The 27,358-nt window shown below is 45.0% G+C and overlaps 1 protein-coding gene across 2 annotated transcripts in view; it reads left to right on the top strand.

Moving 5' to 3' along the window:
• LOC147119992 (partitioning defective 3 homolog B-like) overlaps positions 1–27,358 on the top strand; it is a 1,739,115-nt gene that overhangs the window by 1,122,051 nt on the left and 589,706 nt on the right. For both annotated transcript variants that reach the window (XM_085985464.1, XM_085985463.1), the window contains exon 17: positions 24,126–24,332. In XM_085985464.1, the coding sequence (XP_085841590.1) occupies positions 24,126–24,332 (207 nt within the window). The remainder of the gene's footprint in view (positions 1–24,125; positions 24,333–27,358) is intronic.

The raw sequence follows: 27,358 nt of genomic DNA, 5'->3' as shown, positions 1-27,358 counted from the left end.
GTGGCGCCTTTCAGGGTTCCTAGTTCCTGTTGAAACACTTCTTTGGCGTTAGCCAAGATTTCTTTTAATCGTCCAGGTATGACATCATCATCATTTTTTTTCTTACTGGTCACCGTCAGTGCCTGAATGGAGTGCCAGTCTAAACGTATCTTTCTGATCCATTCACGTCCCAACAACGGTGGACCACCATCTTGCAGAACGTATAAATACAACTTCTGTATTTCCTTGCCGTTGTATACAACAGGCACCCTTATTTGCCCTCTGGGGTATACTTTCTGCCCCGTATGTGTCTTCAAGATAATGGATGTGTCTTTCAAAGGTATATGCGGAAATAGCCGCTCGTAATCCCGTCGACTCATGACGGTCAGAGCTGATCCTGTATCTAGCTCCATTTTGACTGGGGACCCCGCTATCGTGAGGGTAAGCCAAATGGTCTGGTAATCTTCTTTGGCAATTACATTATGTAATTTGAGACAGCTTAGTCTCTTGTTTCCGGAGTCGCTATCGCTCTTCTGGTCTTCGGAGCTACTGTCCATCATCATTTGTACCTTTCTGTACTTTTCCTTATTGACCTTTTTACTGGCAGCGGATTTTTTTCCAGATCTGCATACACGTGCAATGTGTCCCATCTTTCCGCATTGCCTGCATGCTTTGTCCTTGAACCAGCAGTCCTTCTGGTCGTGGGTGGATCTGCCGCAGCGATAACATCTCTCGAAACCCCGTGTCATTTCATGGGTGCCGAAGTCCTGTGGCTTTTGCTGTATCTCTGCAGCTCCTCTTGCTGCTGCTTCGTATGATACAGCCACACTGAAAGCCTTGTCCAGTGTCAAATCTTTCTCAGAAAGTAGTCTTTTCTGTGTTCCTTCGCTTAGGAGACCGCAGACGAATTTGTCTCGTAGAGAATCTGCCAGTCCTGCCCCGAATTGGCAGTGCTTTGACAGCTTTCGTAATTCGGTGAGGTAATCAGCGTTACTTTCATTCTTGTGCTGATTCCTCCTGAAGAATTTGAATCGTTCCGCTATCAGCAGCGGTGTTGGATTTAAGTGCTCCTGTAAGGTATCAACAATCTCCTTAAAATTCTTGTCCATCGGTTTGGCTGGAGTAATCAAGTTTCGTAACAGCCCGTATGTCCTTGCGCCCATCAGATTTAGAAGTACCGATGCCTTTCTATCATCCGCTACTTCATTTGCCTTGCAATATACCTCCACTCTTTCCACATATGTGGTCCAATCTTCTATATCACTATCGAAAGCAGTAATATTGCCAGTCTTCGGCATCTTGAAAATCTAAAATGGCGCTTCCCGCGCTTTTCCTCCGTCCCCGATGGATGAAAATGGCGCCTCCCGCGCTTTTCTTTCTTCCCCGCCGAGTTAAGATGGTGCCGCTGCCGCTGCTGCCAACGCTGTTCTCCGCGGTTCCCGTTGCGACCTGCAGCTTTTCGCGGTATTTCTATTTTTTTATTTAAATTTTTTTATATATATCTCTTCAATAGTTTCTCCGTTACTTGGAGAACCGTTCCCGTCGTGGAGCGGACCCTCTGGGACTTTCCCCTCCCTCTGCTCGGTCCGAACGCCGACCTGCTTTGCAGCACCGGCCGTGCCCTGAGTGCTCCACCCACTCTCTCTCTTTGCTTCTGCTCCCCGACTCGCTGCCCGGCCCCGTTGCAGAGCCACCCGATCGAGCTCTAGCCCGCCGCAGCCCAGGAAGGATCAGTGCACTACCTGCCACCAGCCCGTTTAGCTGGTGAAACCACAGTTTTTTTTTCTTGCTTCTGGCTTCGACCTTCGTCTGAGGAATCGATCCCCTTGAGGTGCTGCCGAATTGCAGGTAAGTTTGTTTCTAACTCGTCGCCACTGTTAGATCCGTGTGTTAATGGAGACACGGAATGCAGGAGTTGATTTAACAAGTGTTTACTGAACAAAATCTGGAGGTGAACTAACTACACAAGACACTACACAGGCTTATATACCTGAGTGGTCACTACTGGTACTACAGCATACAGGGGCTTCAAAGACATAGTTCCTCTTAAAGGTACATACACTACAGCCATCCTCTTGGTTTTTTTCTTGCCAGTTTTCTCAGCTAGTTTTTCTACCCTTACCTTCTCTCTTGAAGCCATTGACTCCTTGCTGAGTTGAGTTTCCATAATTGCGAGTCACCCTGAAGTACCTCTCTCAAACGACCGTTATACAGTTTGACTGAGTGTTGGCCAACTATCACAAACGAGTCTTGTCCATGTAGGTGCCCTTGCAGCATGGGTCATAGGCTAGTATTTAAGAGTGGGAGCCTTGCTATTCTGCTCCCCCTCCTCCCCACACCACCTCCCAGCTTCCAGCCTAACGCAGTGGCCCTAAGACCAATTAGAGCACCTTCACTGTTACCCATTTGAGATCAGTGTCCCGCATGATCAAACCCGAATCCTGCCTGTGATCAGCGACTCACTGGGTCATTCGGGTAATTGTGGCTAATATTCATTCCAGATCCTGCAGAGTGATTGATTGTACGCAGTGGTGTGGGTCGGGGTGGGGTGGGGGACAGGACGTCTCACAGCTGTGCCTTGCTTCTGTCTTCAACCAATGCTCACACCCTTGCCCTTTTCAGCAGGGGGTTATTAGATAGTGATAGAGTGGGAACCCTAGCTCTGGCTGCTGAGGCCCACTGCAGCATTCTCCTCCACCATACCAGCTAAGGTTAACCATCTGAGCGCAGGCCAGTGACATTTTTATGGGTAAGTATTGATCTTCTTTGGAATTAAGGTTTTTCCCCTTGTAGCGAAATATCTAGGTGGGAATTTTAACCCCCAAGGATGGATGGGTTGGGGTGGGTAAGAAGGTAAAAAATATCTAAATTATCAAATCCGACCCCAATCCGTCTCCAATGGTGGTAGGTCGGGGTGGGGTGGCGGGTGACCAATTCACCCGCAGGAGATGAGAAAGTCACTGCTTTCTTTTAAGGACAAATGTAAGAAGTCACACAACACCAGGTTATAGTCCAACAGCTTTATTTGAAATCACAAGCTTTCAGAGCGCTGCTCCTTCGTCAGGTGAAGTGGAGAAATGCATAAAGACACAGCTTATATAGTCAGAGAATCATGTCAGATATTTACAGGTAATCTTTCCAACTGCCATTTATCACACCTCAGCAGAGAGATAATCCCAGTAATCAAAGGTGTGAATGGTGTCCAAACAGGTAAGTCAGGATAACATTACATCAAAGAACAATGCGGTGGGGTCACAAGGGGTCAAATGTTGCAGATGCTGGGGTCTGTATAAAAAACAAAAAAACAGACAAAAAACATTTTTTTTGCTGGAAATCACAGCAGGTCTGGCCGCATCTGTGTAGAGAGAACAAGCCAATGACGACTCGAGTCTGGATGACCCTACGTCAGGTGGGGTTACATGTAGTGTGACATGAACCCAAGATCCCGGTTGAGGCTGTCCTCATGGGTGCGGAACTTGGCTATCAGTTTCTGCTTGACGATTTTGCGTTGTCGTGTGTCTCGAAGGCCGCCTTGGAGAATGCTTACCCGAAGATCGGAGGCTGAATGCCCTTGACTGCTGAAGTGTTCCCCGACTGGGAGGGAACACTCCTGCCTGGCGATTGTTGCGCGGTGTCCGTTCATCTGTTGTCACAGTGTCTGCATGGTCTCGCCGATGTACCATGCTCCGGGGCATCCTTTCCTGCAACGTATGAGGTAGACAACGTTGGCCGAGTCACATGAGTATGTACCATGTACCTGGTGGGTGGTGTCGTCACGTGTCCTCCTTTTAAGGAGGCTGCGTGCCACTATTTTAAATGGATTTTTATCTTTAACTCATGGAGGTCAGGATTCCCCGGCCTTGGGAAACCCAGAGGGTAATAGGAAGCGAGAAGGGGTAAGGGGTAATCTATGAGGTAAGTGCCTCTATTGGACTGCTTGTGTGCCAGAAGGAGCAGGAGCATTTACCCCGCAGCCCAACAAGCTAACCTCTTTAGAGATTCTGCGATGTCTGGAGCCCACCCGACCTTCGCCGTGTCCAAGACCAGCCCCCCCCCCGCCGTGTCTGAGACCACCCCGGCGTGTCCGAGATCCCCCCCCCGCCGTGTCCGAGACCCCCCGCGCCGTGTCCGAGACCCCCCGCGCCGTGTCCGAGACCCCCCGCGCCGTGTCCGAGACCCCCCGCGCCGTGTCCGAGACCCCGCCGCGCCGTGTCCGAGACCCCGCCGCGCCGTGTCCGAGACCCCGCCGCGCCGTGTCCGAGACCCCGCCGCGCCGTGTCCGAGACCCCGCCGCGCCGTGTCCGAGACCCCGCCGCGCCGTGTCCGAGAACCCCTCCCCCCCCACCCCCCGTGTCCGACCCTACTCCAACCCCGTGTCTGACCCTACTCCACCCCCCTCTGCGATGCCAGACTTACCATTCCTTGGGTCGACCAATGTCCAGGTTAATGGCATTACCCTCTTCTCTCCCTGCTTCATGATGTAGATCATTAAAAATTTACCAACAAGACTTATTTTAATGATAGAAAGCGCCCACTTTAGAAAGTGAAAGGGCTTTTATTTTATGTAAAAGTTTAATAACTTCTGATGAGAAAACCTATTATTTTCAGCCCAATTCATTTGTAGTTTTCTTAAGTAAAGCAAAAGGATTTTGCAAGTTTTCTTTTAAAATATAAAAAATCCTGCTTGCTACTGTGGAGACAGAATATCCCTTGGTGTAATCACGGTGTAGTTACAATATTAAAGGCTCAAGTAATATAGTTGTCAGTGCCAATGCTGCAATATAAGCCAGCTACATTATTGCTAATTATTCATTTTCTTGTATTTTATTGACATAATAAAATTGCCTGGGGTTTTTTTAATCTCTGCTGTAAATTCGAGTTGATGCTTTGGGCTCTGAGCTCTGCATTCAATTTTCCTGATGTTTTCCTAGACCATTGCAAGCCAATCGAAGCTGAGCCCTCTGCCTGTCCTATGATTAAATCAGACAGTAAAGAATGATTATCGTTGTGAACAATATACAGTGCGACGGGATAAATTTAATTATGATGTGAGCCAGAAAGTCTTCGTTTAAACCCAAAATTAACGAGTGCTTCAGAACATGAATATCAAATTATTGAGAAATAGATGGCTTACTCCCCCCCACTTCCTTTTTTTTCCTTGCCAGTATGGGATACTGCAGTCGGCCCTTATTTACATCTGGTCTGTAGGTTCAATTTGCATCAAATTGATGCATCTTACAGCTGCAGTATCCTACAGGGAGCAATCTCATAAGTTGTGGCATTAAGTAAAGGCGTATTTTTTCACTGGTTAATGACGTGAGTTTGAAAGCTTTATAGAAATCATGCTGCATGTCGAGAATAACGAAGTTGAAGTCTATTTTCAGTTCTTCAGTATTTTAAAGTGCTCATGTATTGTGCAATTGTGGAGTTCCCATGCAGTCATCAGGACAAGGATTACTCACTCAGTGTGGGCTTCCTGCTTTATCGGGGTATTTTTTATTGTGTAATCATATGAATTCTGTTTATTCATCCGGGTAAGGGTGACTGTGGAGTTGTTGTTTATTTAATGGAGTATGGCTTATTTGCTGAATAACTACAAGAGATCCTGCTTATTCTCCATCACAAAGACCTCCATCTCTGCCCCTGCCATAGCCAATCTGCTGCTGAAACCCTCATCCATGCTTTAGTTAACTCCAGACTCAACTATTTCAATGGTCTCCTGGCCAGCCTCCCACCTTACACCCTCCGTAAACTTCAGCGCATCCAAAACTCCACTGCCTGAATCCTAACTCGCACCAAGTCCCGTTCACCCATCACCCATGTGCTCGCTGACCTACAATTGACTCCCAGTCCAGCAACACCTCGATTTTAAAATTCTCATCCTCGTGTCCAAATCACTCCACGGCCTCGCCCCTCCCTATCTCTGTAAACTCCCACAACCCTCCGAGAACTCTGCATTCCTTCAATTCTGGCCTCTAGTGCATCTCCCTCTCTCTTTGCCCACCATTGGAGGCCAGGCCTTAAGCCATTGAGACATGTGAGTTTAAGTGAAATTGGAAGCTATGGGGGTGATTTTTGCCAATGTGGAGCTTTTGGAGGCGGGACTCCCACTTGTCGGGTTTCAGTCCCGCCTCCAACCCACGTTATTTTCCCTTGATTGACCTTGTTAGGCCCGCCCAGCAGGCCAATTAAGGGAAAGCCGGTTGCAGAGAACTTCAACGTATGACGTTTCATGAATTGTCATCGTTTAACAGCTCTGTGAAGCTGTCAAACAGTGACATTCTCTGTAGTTTGATGAGGTCTTGAATTCAAGACCTCACCAAACCTCTTTCTTTTGCAGAAATGAGATGGTTGTTGCATTGGAGAATGCACACCGACTGAAGCCTGCAGGAAGAAACAAAGGTAAGTACACTTTTAATAACACTTTGCACTTACCTCAGATACTCACCTCTCCACACTTGCACCCATCATTTACCTTCACAGCACAATTTTGCACCCGCAGACCCAATACTCGCCTCACTGAGCTGGCGGGTTTCGGAGCCTTCGCGAAGCCCGCACTTGTGAGGGCAAAAAGGGGAGGCTTCATCCCTTCCCGCCTCCAAGGAGACGGGACCCGGCACGGGACGGCTACCCACCTCCTGGAAAGATGGCATGGAGGTGGGTTGGTGCCCGCCCCCAAAATCTGCCACTTTCCCAGCAGACCCACCTCCCCAGGGCTGGCAAGAACGCGCCCTATGATTGTAACCTTTGGGACTAAATGCTTTTGTTTCAAGGCTACAGTTCAGTGTTATCTTAGCTCAATTGTCTTAATTCTCACCTCTGAGTCAGAAGTTTGTGGGTTCAAACCCTACTGTAGGACTTAAGCACATAATCTAGCTGGCACCTCAGTGCAACTAACAGAGTGTTGCATTGTCAGAGGTGCCGTCCTTCAGAAGAGATTTTAAAGAGGCCCCATCCATCTCTCCAGCTAGTTCAGGCGGATGTGAACGATTCTGTGACACTATTTGAAGAAGAGCAGGGAATGCTCCTCGTGTCCTGGGCAGCATTCCTCCCTCAAGTAGCACCACAAGAAGGCAGATTGAATGGTCATTCATCTCATTGCTCTTTGTGGGACTCTGGGTTGTGCAAAATGGCTGCTGTGTTTGCCTGCAAAACACTGGGAACTGTACCTCAAAAAGTAGTTAATTGGTAGTAATGCCTTGGAACATGTTACTACATTAAAGGCGCTATATAAATTCAAGTTGTTGCTGTGATGTGAAGCACTCAGTAAGGTGCTATATAAATACAAGTTCCCTCTTTTACGGGGTCAACTTTAATGAAATGCTTTCTTTTCTAACAAAGCATCAACAATTTGCATTTATATAGCCCCTTTAACGTAGGAGTGTTATCAAACAAAATTTGACACTGAGCTGCATAGGAGATATTAGGACAGAGGTAGGTTTTAAGGAGCGTTTTAAAGGAGGAGTGAGAGGCGATGAGGTTTAGGGAGGAATTCCAGAGCTTAGGGCCTCGGCAGCTGAAGGCACGGATGCCAATGGTAGAGTGATTGAAAACCGGGGATGCGCAAGAGGCCAGAATTGGAGGAATGCAGAGATCTTGGAGGGTTGTAGGACTGAAGGAGATTTCAGAGATGGGGAGGGGCATGTGTGCTGAGCTTTTCTTTTACACGAGTTAGTGTGAGAGGCAACACACTTATTTTGCCAAGAACTACCCTTGCCATTATATAAACATATCCTAAATTACATTACAGGAACTAAATAATCATAGAGCAGGTTAAATTTTCATTAAATGCCCTTGTGTTTAGTTACTATTTCTTGTGCGTCCTAAGCCTTAATGGTATGATCCACATTTCTGGTGCTCAATTAGATTGTAAGTTCTGAAACTGCTATTTTACATCCTCTTTACAAGACGAGATGTTGTCTTGCACAGTGAATGTAGACTTTTGATTGACCAGAGCTGAGATTGATGTCAATGCAACAAGTCAAACTTGTGCCACTTGGCAGTGTGACCCCTGACTCTGCAGGTTGTCCTGAACTATAGTTGTAAACGTTGTGATGAAAAGAGTATTTTTTTCCCCTCTCAAGTTTGACTCCTCTCTGCAACAGCGCACTTCACAGAGAGAAAGGATCGTCAGTAAGATACAATTATAAGACTGCTTGACCCCCCTCCACCGCACCTTATTGCATTTATTTTCCATGGCACTTGTTAAAATAATGAGCTGCATGAGACAATCGTGAAGGAATTCTGTTCTGTGTTGAAGACCAAGCATTTTTTTAAAAAAACAATGAAGCACTTTTTTTTTCATTTTATGTGTTTCTTAATCATGCCAGTCCGAACTGCTTCAAGGAAAGTTATCGCAGGTTTTAAATAGCACATTAAAAAAAGCCAGCTTCGCATCATAAACTGACAGTCTTTCCAGACACTGAAACGGCTCGCAGCAGAATAATTAACTTTCCTTAGTGGCATTTGTTGAGCTGGCGATGAACTGACCCAACAGCTCCTCACTGCAATAAAAGCTCATCGTTGAACTCCTCAGAGGCTCAGTAACAGTCAGCTTCATTCCCGGTAACCCTCCTCATTGGTCTGCTCTGGCTGCTTGCTTCTTTTCCACGGCCTTGTCCACACCCGGGTGGACGTGGAGCAGGAGCACGCAGTATCCGCTGGTATACTGACCGATGGGCACTGCAGGAACTGGAGTGTATAGTGTGCACCAGCAACAATATTATTATTTAAGTTTATAAGTTTCCTTTGTTTTATGGTTAAGTTCCATATTAGTTGTGCCCCTCTTAAAAGGGGGCACATTTGCTTGATGACACTGAGGCAACCCAGTGACTCCTTATTGGTTTATTTAGAAAAGGCATTCCCAGTAACACTGTCATCCACAGAGTATGCCTGTTATCTTTAGCGCTAGGAAGACCCAAGTCCATTACTCTCAAGAAAGATTGACTGCGGTGCTGTGCATCCACTTCTACTCTGTTAGGGTCGCAACTCTCTCTTCAGTACTATGTTCAGCTCCTTACCTTAGTAAATAAAGAAATAAGAAAGACTTGCATTTATATAGCACCTTTCACAGCCTCAGAAGGTCCCAAAGCACTTTACAGTTAATGAAGCAGTCCGTGCCCATATGCAGCAAGACCTAGGCAGCATCCAGGCTTGGGCTGATAAGTAGCAAGTAACATTGGCGCCATAAAAGTGCCAGGCAATGACCATCTCCAACAAGCGAGAGTCTAACCACCTCCCCTTGACATTCAATGGCATTACCATCGTCAAATCCCTCACCATCAACATCCTGGGGGTCACCATTGACCAGAAACTTAACTGGACCAGCCACATAAACACTCTGGCTACAAGAGCACATCAGAGGCTAGGTATTCTGTGGTGAGTGACTCACCTTCTGACTCCCCAAAGCCTTTCCACCACCTACAAGGCACCAGTCAGGAGTGTGATGGAATACTGTCCACTTGCCTGGATGAGTGCAGCTCCAACAACACTCAAGAAGCTCGACACTATCCAGGACAAAGCAGCCCGCTTGATTGGCACCCCACCAACACCTTAAGCATTCACTCCCTCCACCACCAGCGCACCATGACTGCAGTGTGTATCATCTACAAGATGCACTGCAGCAACTCGCCAAGGCTTGTTCGACAGTACCTCCCAAACCCGTGACCTCTACCACCTAGAAGGACAAGGGCAACAGGCGCATGGAAACACCACCACCTCCAAGTTCCCCTCCAAGTCACACATCATCCTGACTTGGAAATATATCTCCTCCATTGTAGCTGGCTCAAAGTCCTAGAACTCCCTACCTAACCTGATTTTTCTGTAGCCATGCCTCAGTAATCCCTACTATGTCTGGTTCCTCACAGCGCATGATTGCTTCCAGCTCCCCTTTTTGAAGTACTTTTTGGATATTAAAGGGATCAAGGGATATAGGGATAGTGCGGGAAGGTGGAGTTGAGGTAGATCAGCTGTGATCTTATTGAATGGTGGCGCAGTGTCAAAGGGCCGAATGGCCTACTACTACTCCTATTTCTTATGCTCTTAAGTTTAGTCACTTTTGTAATGTAGGAAACGTGGCCACAAATTTATGCACAGCAAGGTCCCACAAACAACAATATGATAATGACCAGACCATTTTTGTGATGTTAGTTGAGGAATAAATATTGACCAGGAGAACAACCCTGCTCTTCTTCGAAAGGTGCCATAGGATCTTTTACATCCACTTGAGAGGGCAGACAGGGCCTCGGTTTAACGTCTCTTTTAAAAGATGGCACCCCTGACACAGCAGCACTCCCACTGGACTGTCAGCCTAGATTTTGTGCTCAAGTCTCTGGAGTGGGGCTTGAAGCCACAATCTTCTGACTCAGAGGCGAGAGTGCTACCCACTGAGCCACGACTGACGCCTACAGTGGTCTTATTCTCAAAGAAATTGTGTGGTTTTTTTTTCATTTTCTTTGGACGTTTCTGTTGAATAGTTATAAAAATATTGGAGATGGGGTAAAAATCATCCTGTTGGGTAATGAAGAGTCTTTTCACTTTCCAATTGGTGTGGGAAGGTGGTGCGCCTGGAGGATGGACATGTCAGGTGACCAATGGAAGGAGTGTGGGGCGGGGCAGGCGGTCATGATGAAAGCTCCATGAAGTTATTCACTATATAGCTTATATCGCCGTTCAGCAGAGGAAAGATGTATGGTGATAATGAGGAAGCCATTGAAGAAAAATTGGGGAATGAAAAGAGAATCCTTGTCATAAAAATTCTTTTGAAAACTCAACCATTCAGCACAAATTATAATCATGTCTAGCATCCTTTTGTTTAGTCCATTTTGGTTCATTGTTATTTAAAGAGCAAGGGTTGATGACATTTTCTGGGTTATTGAGCTGAAATTGTAAGGAAGATGAATTAACACACACCACTGACGCTGAGGTAATGACTCCCAGGCTGATGATAATCCAGTTCCTTTACACCAATAGACTCAGTAAGCCCTTCAAGCCAGTACCCTGATATCATCAGCTTTATTGCCTGAGCAGAAATTATTCATAATTGGATAGAACAAAACAAAGGGATGTGAATCTTATTAATTATTAAGAAGCTGTTTGGTTTTTAAATGATTTCCTGATGGTGAAAGCCCTTCCTTAAATAAATTATGTTTGTAGACCGTAAAGCTGGATTTTCCTAGTTTATTTGTGTTTTCGTGGAAAGGCTGGTGTGGTTTCCGATGGTACACTGGACTAACCAGGTGAAGAAGACAGCAATAAATTTGTCACAGATGTTTTTTATGCTTGGCTCAAAGAGCGCTCTGTATCCTTATTTTTGTGCGATTATTGTTGTGTAATGGTATGAACATACAAAATTGACGGGCAGGAAAAGACCAGCTGGTCCGCCAAGCCAGCCCCACACCATGATGGTTAGAGCAACATGACTAGACACTTATTCCCTTTCCACACCGCCCGCTCCACAAGATCAAATAAACTTCTGTCCTAATCATCCAGACTCACATATGAAGAATGACCCTTGGAGAAGTACCAGAAGGCTCCATGGAATTGTATGCCAGTAAAAAGGAAGAAAGAAAGACGCACCTTTCACAACTAGTGTAGGCACTGTTGTAATGTAGGAAACGTGGCTGTCAAATTGCGCACGGCAAGGTCCCACAAACAACAGTGTGATAATGACCTGATAATCTGTTTCTCGGTGTTGGTTGAGGGATAATAGTGACCAGGGCACTGGGGAGAACTCCCCTGCTCTTCTTCAATGTTGTGTCATGGGATCTTTTACGTCTTTTCTGAAAGACAGTGCATCTGGCAGTGCACCGGGTTAGAGGGCGAATGTTCGGGGTAGTAGACGATGAGAGGGAGCCAACAGTGAAGTGTAGCTGTAGGGAAATCATTAACCAGTCAGTTCATAAGTTGCCACACGTATCACTAGTTAATGAGATGCCAGGACAGAAATTGGTTGGTTAATGAGTTGTCACTTCAACCTGTGGTTGGTTACAATTAGTGTTGTCGGTCTTAATGTGCGCCAAGTGGGTGCATAGCTGTCTGTAGCCGGGTTAGAGGGTATTTTTTCGGTGGTGTTTTTAAGTTTGAGTCAATATGGCTGGTTGAGTGAGGGAGGCAGGCAGGGTATGAGTTGAGGGCGGTAGCCGAGAGGCAGAGTCTTTATTGAGATGGTGATTTTAACATGTGTTAGCTAGTGATAGTGGAGTGGCAGCCTAAATAGGTGCCCAAATCTCTGGAGTTAGGCTTGAACCCCCAACTTTCTGACTCAGAGGTGAGAGTGCTACCCACTGAGCCATGGCTGACACTGTGGAGAACTACCTGCTGTGTTGTTTAATCCCCTTTTGTACTGGCCTGTTGCACTGGGGGCCTTGTCCTAGCCCCATTGCCAGGATTTTAAACTCAGCTGTGAAGAATTGCGGGCACAAGCCCATGGGTTGCTTTCATTTCACAATGCCGCGCACCACAAGCACCAGCACACGTGCAATCGTTAAGGGTTTTGCCATTAGCTTAAAGCGAATGCTGCCTTGAGAATAACAAAAGCAACATAAACCTCAAACATCTGTGACTGCTAGCCTTCCTCCTAAGTTTTGTGGTACATGAAGCAACTGTGGAACTTGTTAAGGCAGACATCTGTTCCACGCCAACATATGTTCAAAGTTATTGTTGCTCAGAGTTGATTTTCAATGGGTTTTGAAATGTCGCCAAGTTCAGTCCCAGCACAAAGAGGGATACGGTTTCCAAGACATGTTGGTGCTAAATAAGACATGATTTTTGGGTTTCTTTTTTGTGGCTGGAATGTAAATCATTGCATTGCTCTACTTTTCCATTGTCCCCTGCTGAGTGCAGAATACCCCCGTTCCCCCTGAAGTCTACCAACAGTGTAGCTCAGAGCCTGAGCAGATACCAGTTTGGGATTTCAGTTAAACTCCATGCCACTTGAGAGGCATTCACATTTATTGCTTGGATTATTTTTCTTTCTCTTCCTGTGGGTGGTCCATCCTTTTCAGTGCATTAGATTGCACTGAGAATCCATTTCTCAGTGTCTCAGTGTCAAACTCAGTTGGTTCCTTGCACTAACAGTAGTACTCATGTGTTCCATAAATTCTTGTTTGAATGCCAATGAAAGGAAAAAATATCTAGGAGATGAATGTGAGTTAGCCTCCCACTTCAATTCCCAAATTTGACTCTGCACCAAGAAGCTAATTTTATTGATATAGGCCAATTTTTTTAATTCATTCTTGTGATATGGCAAGGCTGGAAATTTTCCTATATTAATGTTTCCTACAGTACAACAGTGACTACACTTTAAAAAAAAAAAAGTACTTCATTGGTATTAAAGCACTTTGAGATGTCCTGAGATCGTGAAAGGTGGCTATAGAAATGCAAGTCTTTCTTTTATTGCCCATCCCTAGTTTCCCTTGAGAAGGTGGTGGTGAGCTGCCTTCTTGAACCGCTGCAGTCGTGTGGTGAAGGTACTCCCACCAATGTTACCTTTTATTTTTTTTTGTGCATGGTTTTTCCTATTTAAAAGCCAGTGAGCCGGATGCGCGAGAACTGCAGAGCGCTGCGCGGCCAAGGAAGTTGCGCCGCTTAAAGGGAATATTGACTCCCACAGTGCTGTAAGGTAGGGAGTTCCAGGATTTTGACCCAGCGGACGACTAAGTTCATGACATCTGAAGTCAAACGTTTGTTTCATTTGGAGTTGCTTGGCTCTATGGTGGTGTAATGTCCAGGTCAGCTCTGTCTTCAGTTGACTCACTGTTACCAATGCTACGGCCAGAAGAAAGGGAAAAGCAATGGTACTTTCTTCATGTCTACAGAAACCAAACTGGTCGTGTTTCTGCCTAATCTATGCCAGGTAAATTTATTACTTGTCAAACTCCGAATGATTGCATGAAAATAGTCAATGAATACAGGCTGCAAAAAAAACCCAAAGAATGAAAACATCTCTGAGCTTTGGAATATCTATATTTTTATATTAGATACAATTAAATAATGAATCTGTGATCTCATTACACGGATTCAGATGGTGTTTCTGATATAACCATGTTGTAATTCTTCCAGGTATCCATTACTCACTTAAGTTCAAGTTTTTTAGATTTTTTGGTAGTCGGGTGGGAAGAGATAGTTTCTTCTGAGAGTTATCCTAAAACTAGTGAGACTGTCCGTGCGATACCAGAGCGCAAATCTGAGTGAACCTCCTGTCTCGCTGACTTATGTGTCCCCTCCTTATCCCAACACTGCCAACTCCTTCCTTCCCTACATCCTGGTCGTACTGCACTCTCCAACAGCCGGTACCATTATTCCTCAATAACTCTGTCTTTCATCCTTGGATACTCCCTTCCCTCTCTTCTTTCACTCATTCTTTCCCTCTTTTCCCCCCTTTCTATCCTCATTTTTTCTATCCCTCTATCCCTTTCCCCTCCTCCCGTTCCCTTTCAGTCCCCCTTCCCTCCTCTCTCGCCTTGCCCCTTCGCCCCCCCTCACTCTAACACTACCTCTCGACCCCCTCGCGCTCTGTCCCCTCCACTTGCTCTTTATTCTTCATCCTCCTGCTCTTTTCCATCATCCCCTCTGCCTCTTCTGCTATTCAGCCACATCTTTCCTCCAAGAGTTTTGTAGAAATCAGCTAGCTAAGTGAATCAATCAGCAAGTTTCAGAGAGAGGAAAAATAACTTGCCATTTTTCCCGTGTATATGAATGAGCATCAGGGCATTGTGGAGGAGGGAATGTAGTTTTAGATAAGGGAGTAGACTGCGTAGGGATGACTGTAACTGAAAGTAATTGACATTTATTTGAATGATGTTTTTATCTCCATCTTCTCAATTTCTGTGTGAAACTTCGATTACAGTAAAGGAACCTTAGAGAAGGGAGAGGGTGAAATATTACAACAAGAATTTAAAAAGTTATATAACAATATCTTTCAGGGATGTTAGTATAAAGTTTAAATACATTTGATATAATTGCTGATGTTATTTGTTGGTAATAAATTGCAGAATAAATTCAGATAAAGTTTCAGTGATTGTTTAACCTTCAGCGAGAACATCATTGCAGAGTGACTGGACAGAGCTTCCTGGCCATTGATTGTCTTTTGTGCAACAGAGAAGGGGCAAAAAAGTTACAACTGTCCCCAATGTTAAATTACCGTAGAATTGATTATATTTGTGCATTATAAACTTTGAGGGGGCAGAGCACTCATTTCGGCAGGAAATTTAAAGTTGCACTTAGTTTAGTTCTGCAATACTTTCAATGGCCAAATGCTTCTGCGAAGAATGTTAATAATCTTACAGCAGATTTAAACTGTTCTTCAGCATACATCGACTTAGTTAAAATACAGGTTGACTATCCCTTATCCGAAAACCTTGGGACCAGCTGTGTTTCGGTTTTCGGAAATTTTCGGATTTCAGAAGGTATTATTTCAGACTGGGAAACTCTGAACATTAAATTAATTTGGTAATTAGTATTTGTATTTAATATAAATTTTAAAAGTTCAGGCTACCTCTTGCGACTGTTCCGTGTCTCATTCCCCTTCCTGCTTCTCTGTGCTGCCGCTCACAGTCTGTTTACAGCTGCCCCTGCTCCGTATCTGAATTCCTTGACTTAGCGGGGGTCTGGGGCTTGACTGCCGCCGCCAGTTGTGGGAAAGCCGGATATCGGCTGACTCCTATGCTAAGCTGGCCCGCAAATCAGGTCAGAAAAGCATCGGCCGCATCGGGTCATGTTTGGCGCCACTCGGGTTATGTCATGCGCACGACTTACGCTCCACAAGAAAACTTTCGGTTTTCAGAGGTTTTCGGTTTTCAGAAGTGCGGATAAAGGATAGTCTACCTGTATGTGTATCCATGGTGCACAAAGCATGCTGACTGGTTGCTTTTGAGCGAATGTGAAATTTGAGCCAATCAGAATTGTATGTTGCGATCTCTCAAAATATTCCCATTCACGAAGAAAGCAGCCAATTACATCGGTGGGGGTGGGGAGGGGGGAGCATAGGGGGAGGAGGTAGGAGAGAGAGAGAGAAATTCGAAGTCCTTTAAGCATCTATCTTGGCTATCCCACCTATTCATATGCGCTCAATTTTATTTATAGAGCATGATGAACGAGCACAAAGTTCTGGGGAAAAAAATGAAAAAAGTTAATTATGATTCCATCTTGCAGTAGCTCCATCAATGTTGTCATGCACTGGTCCCCTTTCTCAGGAGGCTGGGACTTGCCTATTGCTCTGTTCCCAGAGCTTTGAATTTTGAGTTGGTCCTTGAGCTGGGAATTTCCTCGGGAAGAGGGGGAATGAAGAGCTAAAAGGGGGAACAAAAGCAAAAAGGTGAAAACTTAAAAGATGGGGAGACGGGAAAAAGGTTTTCAAAAATAAAAGCTAGCTGTACCTTGCTGAGTGTGAGGTGTCACGTACAAACCGGGGTCAAGCGAGGCTGTTTCATCGCACCAACGCTCTTCTCGATCTTCCTTGCTGCAATGCTCCATCTCACCCTCAGTAAGCTCCCCGCTGGAGTGGAGCTAATTTACAGAACAAATGGGAAACTATTCAACATCCGTCACCTCCAGTCCAGATCCAAGGTCGTCCCATCCTCTGTCGTCGAATTACAGTATGCAGACGACGCTTGCGTCTGCGCTCACTCGGAGGTCGAACTCCAAACCATTGTCAACACCTTCACCGAAGTGTACGAGAGCATGGGCCTTACCCTAAACATCCGTAAGACAAAGGTCCTCTACCAACCTGCCCTCGCCACACAGTACTGCCCCCCGATTATCAAAATCCACGACAAGGCCTTGGACAACGTGGACCACTTTCCATACCTCGGTAGCCTACTGTCAGCAAGGGCAGATGTCGATGACGAAGTCCAACAATGCCTTCACTGTGCCAGTGCAGCCTTTGGTCACCTGAGGAAGAAAGTGTTTGAAGACCAGGACCTCAAACCTGGCACTAAGCTCATGGTCTACAGAGCAGCAGTGATACCCGGCCTGCTGTATGCCTCAGAGACATGGACCATGTACAGCAGGCACCTTAAAGCACTGGAGAGGTACCACCAACGCTGCCTCCGCAAGATCCTGCAAATTCATTGGCAGGATAGGCGCACCAACTTCAGTGTTCTCGCTCAAGCCAGCATCCCCAGCATCGAAGCTTTGACCATACCCGATCAGCTCCGATGGACAGGTCACATTGTCCACATGCCCGATACGAGACTCCCAAAACAAGTGCTCTACTCGGAACTCCGGCATGGCAAGAGAGCCCCAGGTGGGCAGAGGAAATGCTTCAAGGACACCCTCAAAGCCTCCTTGAAAAAGTGCAACATCCCAACTGACACCTGGGAGTCCCTGGCCCAAGAAACATAGAAACATAGAAGATAGGAGCAGGAGTAGGCCATTCGGCCTTCGAGCCTGCTCCGCCATTCAATGAGATCATGGCTGATCATCCAAATTCAGTACCCTGTCCCTGCCTTCTCCCCATATCCCTTGATCCCTTTAGCCTCAAGAAATATATCCAACTCTTTCTTGAATATATTTAATGAACTGGCCTCCACCGCTCTCTGTGGCAGAGAATTCCACAGGTTCACCACTCTCTGGGTGAAGAAATTCCTCCTCATTTCAGTCCTAAATGGCTTACCCCTTATCCTTAAACTATGGCCCCTGGTTCTAGACTCCCCGGCCATCAGAAACATCCTTCCTGCATCTAGTCTGTCCAGACCTGACAGAATTTTATAGGTTTCGATGAGATCCCCTCTCAATCTTCTAAACTCCAGTGAGTATAAGCCCAATCAACACAATCTCTCCTCATACGTCATTCTTGCCATCCCAGGTATCAGCCTGGTGAATCTTCGCTGCACTCCCTCCATGGCAAGAATGTCCTTCCTCAGGTAAGGTGACCAAAACTGCACACAATACTCAAGGTGCGGTCTCACCAAGGCCCTGTACAACTGTAGCAAGATATCCTTGTTCCTGTACTCGAACCCTCTTGCTACGAAGGCCAACATACCATTTGCCTTCTTAACCGCCTGTTGCACCTGCATGCTTACCTTCAGCGACTGGTGCACAATAACACCCAGGTCTCTTTGCACTTCCCCTTCTCCCAATCTATTGCCATTCAAATAATAATCTGCCTTCCTGTTTTTGCCACCAAAGTGGATAACCTCACATTTATCCACATTATAGTGCATTTGCCATGTTTCTGCCCAATCACCCAACCTGTCCAAATCGTACTGGAGTTTCACGATATCCTCCTCACAGCTTACCCTCCCACCCAGCTTTGTGTCGTCTGCAAATTTGGAGATATTACATCCAATTCCCTCGTCCAGATCATTAATATATATTGTGAACAGCTGGGGTCCTAGGACCGATCCTTGCGGTACCCCACTAGTCACTGCCTGCCACTCGGAAAACGACCCGTTTATTCCAACTCTTTGCTTTCTGTCCGCCAACCAGTTCTCTATCCAAGTCAATACCTTGCCCCCAATCCCATGTGCCTTAATTTTGCACGCTAATCGCTTATGTGGGACCTTATCGAAAGCCTTCTGAAAGTCCAAATACACCACATCCACTGGTTCTCCCTTATCTATGTTACCAGTTACGTCCTCAAAAAATTCCAGTAGATTAGTCAAGCATGATTTACCTTTTGTAAATCCATGTTGACTTTGTCCGATCCTGTCACTGCTTTCCAAGTGCTCTGCTATTACATCTTTTATAATAGACTCTAGCATTTTCCCCACTACCGATGTCAGGCTTACCGGTCTATAATTCCCCGCTTTTTCTCTACCACCTTTTTTGAATAGTGGGGTAACATTAGCTACCCTCCAATCCATGGGTACCGTTCCAGAGTCTATCGAGTTCTGGAAGATGACCAGCAATGCATCTACTATTTCTAGGGCCACTTCCTTAAGTACCCTGGGATGTAGACCATCAGGCCCTGGGGATTTATCGGCCTTCAGTCCCATCAATTTTCCTAACACCATTTCCCTACAAATACTGATTTCTTTCAGTTCCTCCCTTTCATCAGACCCTATGTTCCCCGGCATCTCTGGGAGGTTATTTGTGTCCTCCTTTGTGAAGACAGAACCAAAGTATGTATTTAGTTGGTCTGCCATTTCCTTGTTTCCCATTATAAATTCCCCTGATTCTGACTGTAAGGGACCTACGCTTGACTTCACCAATCTTTTTCTCTTCACATATCTATAAAAGCTTTTACAGTCAGTTTTTATGTTCCCTGCTAGCTTACTCTCATACAAAGTGGAGAAGCATCCGGCAAGGCGCCGAACACCTCGAGTCTTTTCGCTGGGAGCAAGCGGAAGCCAAGCACAAGGAGCGCACATCAACCCAAGCATCCCACCCACCCGCCCCTTCAACCACCGTCTGCCCCACCTGTGACAGAGACTGTAGGTTCTGCATTGGACTCATCAGTCACCTGAGAACTTATTTTTAATGTGGAAGCAAGTCATCTTCAGTTCCGAGGGACTGCCTAAGAAGAAGACGAAGAAGAGTGAGGTGTCTGCAGCTCCACTCGACTCCTCATTCAGTATCCCTATTGCTACTGAAAGCTTAGTCTATACCAGTGCTAATTCGAAGCTCAAGTTCTGTGGTGCTCTCCTAGCTAGTCTCCTCTCCTCAACCCTCTGCAAGTTACAACTCATTCAAAATGCTTAAGCCTGCATCCTCACCCACACAAGGTCCTGCTTTCCCATCATATCGATCCTCTTCAAGATCCACTGGCTCGCAGCACCCCAGTATGTTGCTATCAAAATGATTGTCCTTGCTTTCAAATCCTTATGTGGTTTCACCCCCCATCCTACCTTAATGGTCTCCACATGTCTAACACTGGGCTATGCCTTGTTCCCCACTCCACCATTTATTGTCACTCATTCAGCTACTCTGCTCCTATCTCCTGGAACAGTCTGCTACTATCTTCTAGCTTGCCAACCTCCCTGCCTGCTTTCGAAACTCACCTCAAAGCCTTTCTCTGACCATCCTCTGGCCGTCCATCCTAACCCTCTCCATTTTCCCCTCCTGCATGGTGCTTACTATTTCTCTTTGATGTAAAGTGGTTTGAGGTATCTTCTTGTGCACGAAGAACGTATAGGAATGCAGTTTTCTGCTTTTTGTAGACATTTTCGAGAGGTTAACGAATTTTGTGGAGCCCCTGACTTCAGAGAGTTTCAGGGACTTTCAACAAGTGCAGTGGAAATTGACAGTTAGGCTATTTTAGTGGGGGGGGGGCGCGGGGGTTTATCATGGAAAGTAGATGTTTGCCCCATTTAAGATGTTATCATTCAACAATTACTGAGTTCATTGCTGTATATGTAATAGAGGTCAGGTAATAGTGATCACAATGTTTTTGTTGTGCGAACTATTCATCAAGAAATTGATATTAGTAAAGATTAAGCAACTGTAATGTAGAAAACAACATGAGGGAGGAAGATTTAAAAAATTGGGCATGCAAGAATGTGTGTGTATGTGTGTATGCACATGTGTGTCAGATTGTGATTTTTAACACATCATAAAAATTGCCAATGTCAATGAATCTACTGCCTGCAAATGAGCCATTGATACTTAGGGCTCCAATTTCCAAGCCCGTTGGAGGCGGGAGTGGTGGGAAAATTGCAGAATCGGGGGCAGGAACCCATCCCGCCTCCGTGCCAATGTCCCAGGAGGTGGGTATCCGACCTGTGCTGGGAGCCACCTCCCCGAGGCGGGAAGGGGATTAGTGCCAATTAACTGCCTGTTAACAGGTAGTTAACGGGCAGTTTTTTGCCTAATCCCTATTTTTAGCCCTGAAGTGTGGGCTTCCCGACGGCTCCGAACCACGCCAAGTTAGTGAGGCGGACCGTCAGTCTGAAGGGGTTGGAGGGGTCGAGATGTCTGTTGTGCAGGTGAGTGATGGGTGCATGTATGCAGAGGTAAGTGTGTGAGGTAAGTGTAAAGTGTTTTAATAAGTTTTACTTATCTTTACTTTCTCCTGCAGGCTTCCTTCAGTTCTCGGGAGTCCCTCAGTTCACCGGCACAGAAAGCAGAATGGCCGCTGAACTGTCAAAAGCTGCAGCATTCTGTTTTCTGGTCTGGAGAGCTCTCTAACTTAGTCTGAGTAGAAGGACTCAAGTTAGAAGACAGATTGTCAGTGTTTGACAGCTTCACAGAGCTGTCAAACGCTGATTTTTCAACTGTCAAAAGCTCTTGACAGATGAAATGTCAATCACTGACGCCACCAGTAACCAGGTGTCCCTTAATTGGTCTGCTGAGCCCGCTGGGCGGGCTTAACAAGGTCAATCAAGAGAAAATAGCGTGGGTTGGCTACAAGTCGATGGAGGTGGGACTATAACCCAAAAAGTGGGAGACCCGCCTCCATCACATCCCCATTGACAAAATCCAGCCCATAGTCTGTGCTCAGCTCAAAGCAGCTCTCAGCAGTGCATGTGAAAGTGTATGTATAATATTGATTTAGGCATCAAACCTGAATGTCACCAGAATAAACTTTCCATGTGTCTGTGCCATACAGTGGAATTGGAAAATAACAATAAAGAAAGAAAAGTAAGAACTTGCATTTATATAGCACCTTTCATGACCATGGGACGTCGCAAAGTGCTTTACAGCCAATTAAGCACTTTTTTTGTAGTGTAGTCACTGTTGCAATGAAGGAAATGTGGCAGCCATTTTACACACAGCAAGCTCCCACAAACATGTATCCCTGTGTGATAATGACCAGATAATCTGTTTTTAGTGATGTTGGTTGAGGGATAAATATTGGCCAGGACACCGGGGAGAACGCCCCTGCTCATTGTCAAAATAGTGCGTGCTGTGGTCACCTCCCTTTGTTTACATGTTACCCCTCGACGATATCATCCAGAAACATGGGGCCAACTTCCACATGTGTGCTCATGCCATCCAGCTCTTCCTCTTATCGAATTATCAGAGATTTTGCTGGGGGCAAGGAAATATAGCTCCTCCCCCTCCCCCCCCGCCCCAAACAAGTGATGAGTGTTATTAACAAGACAGAGAGAAAGCAGTGAGTAGGAATAACTCACTAAGATAGGGAACACTAAAGCTATATGTAATTACAGTCTGTGTAGGCTTCTCTAATAGACTGTACAGTTGACCATTATTCCCAAGCTGTGACAAGCAGCTAAAGTGCCTTGCAATCTGTATAAGATTGTTGCTGTCCTATATCACGGTTTGTAGACTGGGGTAGACTATTTTATTGACTAACCTCAGTAAACCACAGAATAATTATATGTTCATTTAATTTGCTACAGACTGGATCTCTGGTAGGGATGTTCATTGAAGCTGCTGACTGCTGGAATAAATACATCAGTCGCAAAGCCTTTGTGTGTAAACTCTCATATCAATTTTAAAATATTTCAAAAAAAATTCTTTATATCATACCTGTTGTGCTAAAATGGTACAACAGAGAATAAAAATCACTTGTTCCCCCTTTTTTTATAGCAATCTCCCAATTAGCCAATTTGCACACAGCAAGCAGCAATGTGATGATGACCAGATAACCTGTTTTAGTGATGTTAATTGAGGGATAAAAATTGGCCAGGAGACCGGGGAGAGCTGCCCTGCTCTTCTTCCAAATAATGCCATGGCATCTTTTATGTCCACCTGACGGGGCCTCGGTTTAACGCCTCATCTGAAAAACGGCACCTCCGGCAGAACAGAGTACTTTAGTGAAAAGCTAGAAATTGTGGAGGTCCAAAGAGACTTAGGGGTCCATGTACATAGATCGTTGAAATGTCATGGACAGGTACAGAAAATAATCAAAAAGGCTAATGGAATGTTGGCCTTTATATCTAGAGTGCAAGGGGGTAGAAGTTATGCTGCAGCTATACAAAGCCCTGGTTAGACCACACCTGGAGTACTTTGTTCAGTTCTGGGCACCACACCTTAGGAAGGATATACTGGCCTTGGAGGGAGTGCAGCGTAGATTTACCAGAATGATACCCAGACTCCAAGGGTTAAGTTATGAGGAGAGATTACACAAACTAGGGTTGTATTCCCTGAAATTTAGAAGGTTAAGGGTTGATTTGATCGAAGTTTTCAAGATATTAAGGGGAACTGATAGGGTAGATGGAGAGAAACTATTTCTGCTGGTTGGGGAGTTTAGAAGTAGAGGACATAGTCTAAAAATCAGAGCCAGACCTTTCAGGAGTGAAGTTAGGAAACACTTCTACACGCAAAGGGTGATAAAAGTTTGGAATTCTCTTCCACAAATGGCACTTGATGCTAGATCAGTTGTTAATTTTAAAACGGAGATTGATAGATTTTTGTTAACCAAAGGTATCAAGGGATATGGGGCAAGGCAGGTCTATGGAGTTAGATCACAGATCAGCCATGATCTTATTGAATGGTGGAGTATTCTTGAGAGGCTAAATGGCCTACTCCTGTTCCTATGATGGTGCAGCACTCCCTCAGTACTGCACTGGGAGTGTCAGTGTAGATTTTTGTGCTCAAGCCTCTAGAGAGGGACTTGAAGCCACAACTTTCTGACTATTGAGCCACAGCTAACACCTAGTTGAGTTGCTGAGCTGAATTCCCTAAAGCATTCCAACTTGCAAAGTGCAGCTAGTTGGTAATGGTTAATAAAAACAAAAAACAAAGCAACTGTTTGTATTCTTGGGGAAAAATAAGATGCCTAATCTTGGAGGCTGCATATTGTGACACCACTATTCCTGGCTAGAATGGAGATGATTGGGTAATTTCCCCCATCAAGCATGCCTGGAGACCACAGTGCTGTAAGTGACTGTTGTAAGGGATTGATTTACGCACATAATTTGTGTGTAACATCCTCCACTCACTGCATTTTGCTGGAAAACTGATCAATATGTATTTTGTAACTACCCACCATTCACTCCATTTTACTGGAGAAATAATCCTGCTTTTATAGGGAGACTTTGCTGCAGTTTCGGTCACGAGTTCTGTTTGCTGTAGTTCATAGAGACTCTTTAAATAGACTCTGTAGACTGCTGTAGAACGCTAAATAGACTCTGTTTGCTGAATAAATAGACTTTGTTTGCTATAAAATAGACTGTTTCCTGTGAGTCCTGCTGTAAGTCCCGCCCTGCCTCCAACTCATTGGTTGATACAGTGGTGTCAATGGAGACACTGGATTTTGGGTCACACGTGTGCAATATTGTTTTTATTTCTTCAAGCAGACTCCACGGGGAATGATGTGGGCCCCATGCTGGGTTTGAAGAAGTCTAGCTCTCTTGAGAGTTTGCAAACAGCTGTTGCTGAGGTCAGGAAGAACGAGCTTCCCTTCCACAGACCCCGACCTCACATGGTCCGAGGCCGGGGTTGCAACGAGAGCTTCAGAGCTGCAATTGACAAGTCCTACGATGGACCAGAAATTCCAGATGATGGTAAGCATTCTGTTACACACATTTTTTTAATGGTTTGAATGTTTTATTATAGGCTGATTTCACATTATAGAAAAAGAACCCGAGGATTTTTCCTCCTGTATGTTTTCTCTTGGCCACTTCATGGTCCATGATGCCAGCTGAGTTTGTTATAATTAGGTACCCAAACTAATGGGAAGGCAGTAGACCATTTTGCCACCTTTCTAGTTCCTTTACTTGAATATCAAATCTGACTGTTAACGCACTGTCAGATGTAGGTTGTCTGTCTCTGGGGTGTAAGATTGTAGTCCAGAAACCCTTCAATATATGAAAATTAACACCTTGGGTCAATAAATTCTCTTTAGTGGCATACTTCCTAAATTGGTTTTGTAGTTAATGAGAGCCACAGCATATGTTTCTGTACCTACTTCCCGTTACACAAATTCTTAGAAACATAGGAGCAGGAGTTGGCTATTCAGCCCCTCGATCCTGGTCCACCATTCAATTAGATTATGGCTGATCTGTATCTTAACTCCATTTACCCGGCTTGGTTCCATATCCCTTAATACCCTTACCTAACAAAAATCTTTCATTCTCCGTTTTGAAATTTTCAGTTGTCCCCCAGCCTCAAAAGCTTTTTGGAGGCGAGAGTTCCAGATTTCCAGATACTCTCGCCCTCTCATCCTCTCAAATCTTCCTGGAAATCTCGCATTTGACTTTTCCTACGTCTGGTGCTCCCAGGTTATCACTCCTAGCCCATTACTTTATTACTGTGATAAAGGATTATGAAACCAGAATGCAATCACGACACATTGGAATTGATTGTGAAATTACAGTACAACATGACCCTATTTAAATTCGGTATTCAGCATTTCTCCATTACATTTCAAACTTCTTATATTCCTCATTTTCCTTTTAAACTGACCTTCTTAACAATGCCGTGTATTAAGAGCTGATGCAGAGACCGTGGTTGGGATTCAACCAACAGCATCATTGAATCAGTTCATTTTGAGCAAGGTGGAATTGACAAGAGACTCAGCCTGTACATCCTTTCCTGATATGTATACCCTCGCAGTTCTGGTATCATCCTTGTAAATCTTTTTTGCACCCTCTTCAGTGCCTCTATATCCTTTTTATTATAATTATAAGCCATGGTCCTGTTTGCCTGTTCTGGTGGGTGTTAAAAGATCCAATGCCACTGTTCAAATAAGAGAAGGGACTTCATTGATGCATTTTGGAAGGAAAAATGAGGAGAGGCAATATAAACTAAATGGTGAAACTTTAAAGGAGGTACAGGAACAGAGAGATCTATGGTGTTCACATACACACATTTTTGAAGCTGGCAGGACAAGTCGATAAGGCTGTTAATGAGTTTAATATTAGAGGCATAGAATACAAAAGCAAGGAAGTTATGGTAAACCATTATAAATCACTGATTAGGCCTCATCTAGAGTAGTGTCCAATTTTAGGGACCACACTTTAGAAGATATGTCTAGGCCTTAGAGAGAATGCAGAGGAGCTTTACCAGAATGGTACTAGGGGTGAGGAACTTAAGTTACGTGAAGAGACTGGAGAAGCTGGGATTGTTCTCCTTTAGAGCAGAGAAGGTTAAGGGGAGATTTAATAGAAGTGCTCAAAATCATGAGGTGCCTTAATAGGGTAGATAGGGAGAAGCTGTTTTCACTGGCAGGAGGGTCGCTAACCAAATGACACAGACTTATGAAAATTGGCAAAAAGGCCAGGGGAGAGAAGACACAGCGAGTGGTTATGATCTGGAATGCACTGCCTGAAAGGGCGGTGGAAGCAAATTCAGTAGTAACTTTCAAGAGGGAATTGAATATATACTAAAACAGGATACATTTTCAGGGCTATGGGGAAAGAGCAGGGAGTGGGACTAATTGGATAGCTCTTTCAGAGAGCCAGCACAGGCACGATGGGCTGAATGGCCTCCTTTTGCGCTGTATGATTCTATGATTCTCCCAGTGTCCTGCTTGGTTGCCTCATTTGCCTACATAACAAGTCACTGCACTCATAAAATAATTCACTACGTGAAGCACTTTCTGACATTTCAGTGTGATAAGACACTGTGTGCATGTTCGAAGAGCAGTATTAATAATTTGCAGTTTGGGGCTAGGATAAGTGTTGAGGAAAGGGTTTGTGACAATGACTGAATGACATAAGAAATAGGAGCAGGAGTAGGCCATTCAGCCCTTTGAGCCTGCTCCGCCATTCAATAAGATCGTGGCTGATCTTCTACCTCAACTCCACCTTCCCACTCTATCCCCAAAACCCTTGGTTCCCTTAGTATCCAAAAATTTATCGATCTCTCTTGAATATATTCAACGACTCAGCATCCACAGCTCTCTGCAGTAGAAAATTCCGAAGATTCACAACTATCTGAGTTAATAAATTTCTCCTCATCTCAGTCCTAAATAGCCAACCCCTTATTCTGAGACTGTGACCCCTGGTTCTAGTTTCCCCAAGCAGGGAAACATCCTCTCGTCATCTACCCTGGCAAGCCCCTTAAGAATTTTATACGTTTCAATGCGATCACATCTCATTCTTCTAAACTCTAGCAAATATAGGCCTAGTCTACTCAATCTCTCCTCATAGGACAATCCCCCCATCCCAGGAACCAGTCTGGTGAACCTTTGTTGCACTCCTTCTAAGGCAAGTGTATCCTTCCTTAGGTAAGGAGACCAAAACTGACATGGTGGGGTCAGGCCCAGAGGTGTATCGGGGATGGTTTGCAATTCATGTATTATTCTAGTAATTCATTTTTGCATGATTCACTAGATATATTTTAACATGGAAACTATTTTTCAGTTGCAGAGCCAAATCTTTATGCTATTGAGATGGCAAGTGTATATATCACAAAGGCACTTTGGCTCACTGAAGACAGGGTTATAGACATGGTTTATCTTACCATTCCTCTCCTCCCTCATATCGCTAGCAGTTGATTACTGGCTTATTTCACGCATGAGGAGAAACTGGTATCTCATGAGCAGTTTCATTTCTTTTGAGCTGTAGGTTTTCAATATTCATGAGAA

Source organism: Somniosus microcephalus, chromosome 4 (assembly GCF_052327205.1).
Source record: "Somniosus microcephalus isolate GS21.2 chromosome 4, FLI_Smic_1.0, whole genome shotgun sequence".
Taxonomy (NCBI): Eukaryota; Metazoa; Chordata; class Chondrichthyes; order Squaliformes; family Somniosidae; genus Somniosus; species Somniosus microcephalus.
This window is presented reverse-complemented; position numbering and strand designations above follow the sequence as displayed.